The sequence below is a fragment of the Oncorhynchus keta genome, chromosome 10 (assembly GCF_023373465.1).
Source record: "Oncorhynchus keta strain PuntledgeMale-10-30-2019 chromosome 10, Oket_V2, whole genome shotgun sequence".
Lineage (NCBI taxonomy): Eukaryota > Metazoa > Chordata > Actinopteri > Salmoniformes > Salmonidae > Oncorhynchus > Oncorhynchus keta.
In genome coordinates, this window is record NC_068430.1 from 67,211,515 (window position 1) to 67,219,565 (window position 8,051).

An 8,051-nucleotide genomic window follows, 5' to 3' on the forward strand; every position below is an offset into this window, starting at 1 on the left:
TTGTGAACTATTGATAGTGGTTTTGTAGCGGTTAGCTTCACAATGCCAAAGTGGGCACAATATCTAGATTATTTCAAATGAACTTTGATAGGAGCATCTTTACATCAAGTGATGAAGCTCTTGCTTTAGGTTAGATGGTGGTGTCTCGGGAACATGACCCATGTGCTCACTGTCTTTCTCTGACCCCGCCCCCTTGTCTTCAGGTACTCTCCAGGTGCAGCTACTGGGCTGTGTGGAGGTGTTGGAGGTGGTCCCGGGGCGCAGTAAGGGGACGGCGGTCATGCTGCCCTGCTACAGCCCCGGGGAGGGACGCTCCTTTATGAACCGCAGCAGCAAGAGCAACCTGTACGGACGCAGCGGGAGCGTCAGCGGCAAGACTCCCAGCAAGACTGACGAACTCTCCTGTGAGTGGCTCGGGTAGAGTGTGTGTCTAATGAACCATATCGTTACCATGGAATTACCCATATGGATTGTGCTGTTAAATGGATGTTTATGTACAGGTGTATTTGTGTAATGTGTGTGTGTGTGTAGCGGAGGTGAGTGCGGTGCTGAAGATGGATAACTCAGTGGTGGGTCAGACAGCCTGGAAGAGTGTAGGGGAGCAGGCCTGGGATCAGACCTTCACTGTGGAGCTAGAGAGGGTGAGAGGTCACACACACACACACACACACACACACACACACACACACACACACACACACACACACACAGAGACAATGCTTAGACGTACAAAGTACAAATGTCCTCTCTGTCTCTCACACGCATGTACTCACTCATACACACAAAATAAACCAGTCTTCACACACTCTTACTCCTACACTTCGGAGTCAGCTCTCTGAAGATGTATCATGTGTCTGTGTGTATCTTAGTTGGAACCTGTTACGTGTGTGTGTGTTCCAGTCCAGGGAGATGGAGATAGCAGTGTACTGGAAGGACTACCGCTCGCTGTGCGCTCTCAAGTACCTGAAGCTGGAGGACTTCCTGGACAACCAGAAACACAGAGTTCAGCTGGACCTGGAGCCTCAGGGACTACTTCTGGCTGAGGTAGGTTTCAACACACACAGACACACACACACGCTGTGAACTTGATGTCATTAAAAAAGTATCAAAACCGTGTTTGGTAATTGAGTTGATAGATCCATTATATAGAGTGCAGGTGTGATGTGTGTGATTTTGTTGTTCAGGTGATATTCTTCAACCCGGTGTTTGAGAGAGTCACACGCCTTCAGAGACAGAAGAAAGTATTCTCCAGACAGCACGGTGAGAGAGGGCAGTGGGAAATCCAGAACTTACTGGTACAGTGGATATCTTACTTCAGTTTTTCCCCACAGAACTAGGATGAGATTGTATTTCTATGGCATTTTTTATTATGATGAAAATGGAAGGGTTGACCTCACCATAGCATCTCCTTGTGGTCATAACAGATTTAACAGCATGGTGTCTTTTAAAAGATGGGTGCGTTTGCTGTTGTGTAGAGCTGGATTTATTGTGTGTGATTGTGGTGTGTGTGTTTGATCTGTTTTTGAACTGTTCCGGTGTGTGTTTGATCTGTTCCGGTGTGTGTTTGATCTGTTCCGGTGTGTGTTTGAACTGTTCCGGTGTGTGTTTGAACTGTTCCGGTGTGTGTTTGATCTGTTCCGGTGTGTGTTTGATCTGTTCCGGTGTGTGTGTTTGATCTGTTCCGGTGTGTGTTTGAACTGTTCCGGTGTGTGTTTGATCTGTTCCGGTGTGTGTTTGAACTGTTCCGGTGTGTGTTTGAACTGTTCCGGTGTGTGTTTGAACTGTTCCGGTGTGTGTTTGAACTGTTCCGGTGTGTGTTTGATCTGTTCCGGTGTGTGTTTGAACTGTTCCGGTGTGTGTTTGAACTGTTCCGGTGTGTGTTTGAACTGTTCCGGTGTGTGTTTGAACTGTTCCGGTGTGTGTTTGAACTGTTCCGGTGTGTGTTTGAACTGTTCCGGTGTGTGTTTGAACTGTTCCGGTGTGTGTTTGAACTGTTCCGGTGTGTGTTTGATCTGTTCCGGTGTGTGTTTGATTTGATCTGTTCCGGTGTGTGTTTGAACTCTGTTCTGTTCGGTGTGTGTTTGAACTGTTCCGGTGTGTGTTTGAACTGTTCCGGTGTGTGTTTGAACTGTTCCGGTGTGTGTTTGAAACTGTTCCGGTGTGTGTTTGAACTGTTCCGGTGTGTGTTTGAACTGTTCCGGTGTGTGTTTGAACTGTTCCGGTGTGTGTTTGATCTGTTGTTTGATCTGTTCCGGTGTGTGTTTGAACTGTTCCGGTGTGTGTTTGATCTGTTCCGGTGTGTGTTTGATCTGTTCCGGTGTGTGTTTGAACTGTTCCGGTGTGTGTTTGAACTGTTCCGGTGTGTGTTTGAACTGTTCCGGTGTGTGTTTGAACTGTTCCGGTGTGTGTTTGAACTGTTCCGGTGTGTGTTTGAACTGTTCCGGTGTGTGTTTGATCTGTTCCGGTGTGTGTTTGAACTGTTCCGGTGTGTGTTTGATCTGTTCCGGTGTGTGTTTGAACTGTTCCGGTGTGTGTTTGAACTGTTCCGGTGTGTGTTTGAACTGTTCCGGTGTGTGTTTGATCTGTTCTGTTCGGTGTGTGTTTGATCTGTTCTGTTCGGTGTGTGTTTGATCTGTTCCGGTGTGTGTTTGAACTGTTCCGGTGTGTGTTTGAACTGTTCCGGTGTGTGTTTGAACTGTTCCGGTGTGTGTTTGAACCGTTCCGGTGTGTGTTTGAACTGTTCCGGTGTGTGTTTGAACTGTTCCGGTGTGTGTTTGAACTGTTCCGGTGTGTGTTTGATCTGTTCCGGTGTGTGTTTGATCTGTTCCGGTGTGTGTTTGATCTGTTCCGGTGTGTGTTTGATCTGTTCCGGTGTGTGTTTGCAGGCAAGGCTTTCCTGAGAGCTCGTCAGATGAACGTTGACATTGGGACCTGGGTCCGACTGCTGAGGAACGCTATCCCCACCGTCAACAACACCGGAACCTACAGCCCCAATGCACACAACCTCAACTCTGGGTAATACACACACAGACACACGACTTAGTGTGTGGCCCACATAAGCAACTTGTACCCAATTATCTACTCCTCAAATTCATCCCTCTACTTGTTGAATGAACTCCACGTAGCATGCTGTGCACTCTGAACCCTGTAGCTAACGACCCTTTTGTGTCTGTATGTATGTGTGTGTTTGTATGTTTGCACGTGTTTTGCATGTGTTTTCAGGGAGATCTCAGTGGAGAAACTAAGTCTGGACAGTGACTCTCCAGTCAGACATGATTACAGGAGAGACTCTGATAATAACACCCCGGTGAGAGAGGGACAGAAAGACACCAAACCCAATAAGAGAATAGCAAAATACAACGTGAGAGGAACCTCACACACTTTCTCTCTCACTCCTGGCTTTGCTTCTTCCCTCCCCCATCTCTCTATCCCCTTCTCCCTCTGCTCTCTTTTTCTCAGGAGCGGTTGCCAGTGATTGAGCCCTTCTCTCCCCCAGACCTCACCCCTGATCGCCCTGCCCAAACCCCCCCTCTGAGCAGGTGTGCACCCACACTCGTTCCCACGGATGCGGCCACTATGCAGACACACTAATAGTCATTTACATACACCTACACACACACAATGGTTTCACACACACAACAATGTTATATTGGCAGCTACAAGTGACCACGTGCCTTCCAGGCACCTCCGTTAACATATGAACTGTTGAATGCAGTACAGACCTCTGGCCATGCTGGGCCAGTCACTGTGTTTACTGTGTAGATATAATTTATTGTGGTAATGTGTGTGTCTCTCTACAGTAAACATAAGAAACCCCTGTGCCTCCAGGACTTCAGGCTGATCGCTGTGCTGGGCCGTGGACACTTTGGAAAGGTTTTCTAACCTCCCTCTGGCCTTAAAGTTCAAATAAACACTTTGATTTAGTCTGAAATGTGACCTTTGAACCCATTCTGTTTTACTTGTCCTCTCTCTTAGGTGCTGCTGTCAGAGTATAAGAAGACAGGAAGTATATACGCCATCAAGGCCCTGAAGAAAGGAGACATTGTTGCACGGGACGAGGTGGAGAGGTATGTGTTTCTCTCTCTCTCTCTCTGTGTGTGTGTGTGTGTGTGTGTGTGTGTGTGTGTGTGTGTGTGTGTGTGTGTGTGTGTGTGTGTGTGTGTGTGTGTGTGTGTGTGTGTGTGTGTGTGTGTGTGTGTGTGTGTGTGTGTGTGTGTGTGTGTGTGTGTGTGTGTGCGCGCGCGGACCTTTCATTTATGCATTTACAAACGTGACTTGTTTTTACATGACTGCCACCATTTGTCATCACACAGGGCTTGAAATTGATCTCTGAAAGCACAGATCTCATGTTCACCACCTCCGTTGTTGTTTTCCTCCTCCCCCTGCCTCCAGTCTGATGTGTGAGAAGCGTATCTTTGAGACGGTGAACGTCTCCCACCACCCCTTCCTGGTCAACCTGTTTGCGTGTTTCCAGACCCCGGAACACGTGTGCTTCGTCATGGAGTACACGGCTGGCGGTGACCTCATGATGCACATCCACGCTGATGTCTTCACTGAACCACGGGCTGTGTACGTAGTGCCAGTGTGTGTGTACTCCATTTTGTTTTTTGAAGAGGTGTCTTACATGTTTCTGTCTCTGTCCACAGGTTCTATTCAGCCTGTGTGGTTCTGGGGCTGCAGTTTCTCCATGACCACAAGATTGTGTACCGGTGAGTCAACAACACACTCAACACACATCTACTCTCTTAGCGTTCCATCCAAGTCCCTGACCGGTCTGTAACGTCTCCTCCCTCCTCCAGAGACCTTAAACTAGACAACTTACTGCTGGATACAGACGGATATGTAAAGATTGCCGACTTTGGACTCTGTAAAGAAGGTGAGTGGTCAGAAGTTTGTTGAGTCTTTACACTTTTATGAAGCGTACGTCTGGATACCTAGTGTGTGTGTGTGAACACTTATGTGAGTGTGAGTTTTGTGTGTGTCTGCCTGCGTGCGTCTTCCTGCCTGCATGCGCAACACTGTGTAATAACATCTCCCCCTCTATAGGGATGGGCTATGGGGACAGGACCAGTACGTTCTGTGGTACTCCAGAGTTCCTGGCCCCTGAGGTCCTGACCGACACCTCTTACACCAGAGCAGTGGACTGGTGGGGCCTTGGAGTCCTCGTCTATGAGATGCTGGTGGGAGAGGTGAGACATCATTGAAGACTTGGACAAAATATAGCTATGGAAGGACAGAAAATATCTCTTCACTCTTTATTTGAATAGACCTATTAAATGAACGTCACTTGGTAGCAGTATCATACAGTGAACAGAAATGTACTATCTTTTCCGTGATGCGACATCCCCTTGGGTTTGGTTTTTCTGTCTATTATTGTGAGGTCAGGTATTTAGAAATGGGCTTCCCACTCAACTGTCTGAGTGTATTTCTCTGCTAGTCGCCCTTCCCTGGTGACGATGAGGAGGAGGTGTTTGACAGCATCGTGAATGACGAGGTCCGCTACCCACGATTCCTCTCCACAGAGGCCATCGCCATCATGAGGAGGGTAAGTGGCCACACACACACTCACACCATAGGTCCATGATCTGTGGCACCTCACAGATTTGTCCATTTAATGATGGTAATGTTGTAGTTCTTGTCTCTTTAATTCATGATTCTGTTTACCTGGGAACAGCAGTTCTGATAAGACTCTCTCAATAACCCCTGTAATTCTCTCGTTAGCAAGTTTAGTATAACAGCTGGTAATTTGACTTCTATAGTGTGTGTGTGTGTGTGTGTGTGTGTGTGTGTGTGTGTGTGTGTGTGTGTGTGTGTGTGTGTGTGTGTGTGTGTGTGTGTGTGTGAACAGCTGTTGAGGAGGAACCCAGAGAGAAGACTAGGCTCTGGTGAGAAAGATGCTGATGAGATAAAGAAACAGCCTTTCTTCCGGGTGAGTCAGAAATCCGTGACACCATATTCATCTTTTTCCATTTCTCTTCATCCCACACTTTTTTTTTTTACAGGAACATATTTTTCCACCATGATTTAGCTTTTTGTTAACTCTCTTTTTCTCTCTCTCTCTCCTCCAGGGTCTGGATTGGGAGGCCCTGCTACAGAGGAAGCTGCCCCCTCCCTTCGTTCCCTCCATCAAGGGCCGAGAGGACGTCAGCAACTTCGACGAGGAGTTCACCGCTGAGCCTCCCACCCTGACACCACCGCGCGAGCCCCGCACGCTCTCCCGCAAGGACCAGGACGGCTTCTGCGACTTCGACTACGTCTCCGACCTCTGCTAGGGGTCGAGAGGTCGTGACCTCTATCACGTGATCATATGAGGGTCATGGGGTCACGGCAGTCTGCAAGGGTGGTCTGCTGCATCCACCACACTGTGAATGTGATATGAGAAACTGAGAAGGGTCGGTCTTTAGTGTAGTCTGTCTGTGTGGGAGGTATGAACTAGAGGAGATTAATGCAGACCCAGGCCAAGACTCTGTGGCTGTGTTGCTATGTACACTCTGTGGCTGTGCTTTTGTCTTTTGTTTTTTGTTTGTTTGGATACACTGCAGCAGCATCTCACATAACTGTGAGAAGGGGCCCATCAAGAGGACTAGTGGTTGATGGGAAATGAAGTTCTGTTACAATGAGACATGACTATGTTTTCCAAAGGAAAAGAAGAAAGAAAAAAAGAAGCTGTGACGTCCGTTAAGCTTGTGCCACCTCCTCCCTATCTAGAACACTCCAATGGCTGTGTCCTTACAAGAACTTGTCATAACATGTGTAACTTCTACTACACAGTCAACCCCTTTAACTTTGCCTTACAGTTCCATCCTCCTTTGTGCCAGCCAGTGTTGTAGCGTGCTCTGAGGATAGAGGAGGATCTCCATGTAACATTCAGGGTTGGGATCCATTCCATTTCAATTCAGTTAATTCAGGAAGTCAATTGGAATTTCAGTTTATTTCCTGAATTGAAATGGAATGGACCCCAACCCTGGTTCCTTCATACTGTGACAAAACACAAATAATATTTGGGAGAGGGTGTGGTGGGGTAGGTGCATGGCTTGAAATGATGCCTTACATTTCTACTGGGATCTATAGAAATGCATTTCATTTTGTTATTTTGTGGTCCTTAGTAACCAACTGTGGTCCTTGGTATGCAATAAGGAAGTACCTCCATCTGCCTATCAAAATGGTTTCTTAAAGGAAGGTGAATCAACAGTGTGTAGAATCATATATATATATATTACTCTACATTGTTGTGAACAATCACCTATCAAGTTACCCAATGCTAGTCTTGTGTCTCAAAAGGGGTAAATAACCACTGCTTGGAGGAACGGTCAATTCTGATCCAACCAGATCACCAGTGCATTCACAATGGGCAATTGTTGCCCTTTTAACATTCTTTAAAATGTTCTGATTTTAGTTGTTATTATGGCAAAAAAATTGATGCTGACAGTGCTTTTGGTTCTGTTTTTGGTTGATGATGAAGTTGTTGAGAAAAGCCACAGAGAGCGTTATTGAATTTATCCTGTTGCCTTTTAATTGGTCCATTCTGTGAATTTTATATAAGGGTGTGTCATGTGGCAGTCTACACCTGTGCCATTTGGTCATATTTGAACACACACGCACAAAAGAAAAGCTGAAGGATGCATGTCTCGTTCCTAACATTTAAATATTCACACTAACACACACTGAGAGACTTTAATGCTCAAGACACTCAAATTCAATCAGTGGCATGAAGCGGAAACACATTGAAGCAATGAATCATGCTCAGGCTTCTCCAGGTTGAAGTGACCATTAAGAACGGATCTAGGATCAGTTTGATCAGAACTTAGAAGCAGCTTCATCCTCCAACTACAATACATGCTCATCTGCAGAAGTCATTAGAAAACATACTTGACCTCCCTTGTCTGTGTATGGGGGTGTGTTGTGAATCATGTTTGTCTGGCTGCAGACTACTTATCATGTGTACGACTATACAAAAGGAAGTGAAAGTATGAGATGAGTTATTTATAAAGAAAATCTGGTGGAAAAACGTGTGTATATGGTTTACTGTGTTTGATTGGGTGTCTCATCAT

At 46.4% G+C, this 8,051-nt stretch overlaps 1 protein-coding gene across 3 annotated transcripts in view; it reads left to right on the forward strand.

The window, feature by feature from the left end:
* The window catches only part of LOC118374392 (serine/threonine-protein kinase N1-like), a 61,194-nt gene extending 53,178 nt beyond the window's left edge, over positions 1 to 8,016 (forward strand). For all 3 annotated transcript variants that reach the window (XM_052527748.1, XM_052527749.1, XM_052527750.1), the window contains exons 8-23: positions 204 to 404; positions 532 to 641; positions 901 to 1,044; positions 1,185 to 1,260; positions 2,886 to 3,015; positions 3,223 to 3,307; positions 3,460 to 3,539; positions 3,801 to 3,873; positions 3,976 to 4,067; positions 4,393 to 4,569; positions 4,647 to 4,709; positions 4,800 to 4,876; positions 5,047 to 5,189; positions 5,438 to 5,545; positions 5,849 to 5,929; positions 6,069 to 8,016. In XM_052527748.1, the coding sequence (XP_052383708.1) occupies positions 204 to 404; positions 532 to 641; positions 901 to 1,044; positions 1,185 to 1,260; positions 2,886 to 3,015; positions 3,223 to 3,307; positions 3,460 to 3,539; positions 3,801 to 3,873; positions 3,976 to 4,067; positions 4,393 to 4,569; positions 4,647 to 4,709; positions 4,800 to 4,876; positions 5,047 to 5,189; positions 5,438 to 5,545; positions 5,849 to 5,929; positions 6,069 to 6,272 (1,844 nt within the window). In that variant the 3' untranslated portion in view covers positions 6,273 to 8,016. The remainder of the gene's footprint in view (positions 1 to 203; positions 405 to 531; positions 642 to 900; positions 1,045 to 1,184; positions 1,261 to 2,885; positions 3,016 to 3,222; positions 3,308 to 3,459; positions 3,540 to 3,800; positions 3,874 to 3,975; positions 4,068 to 4,392; positions 4,570 to 4,646; positions 4,710 to 4,799; positions 4,877 to 5,046; positions 5,190 to 5,437; positions 5,546 to 5,848; positions 5,930 to 6,068) is intronic.
* Positions 8,017 to 8,051: the final 35 nt, after the last annotated feature.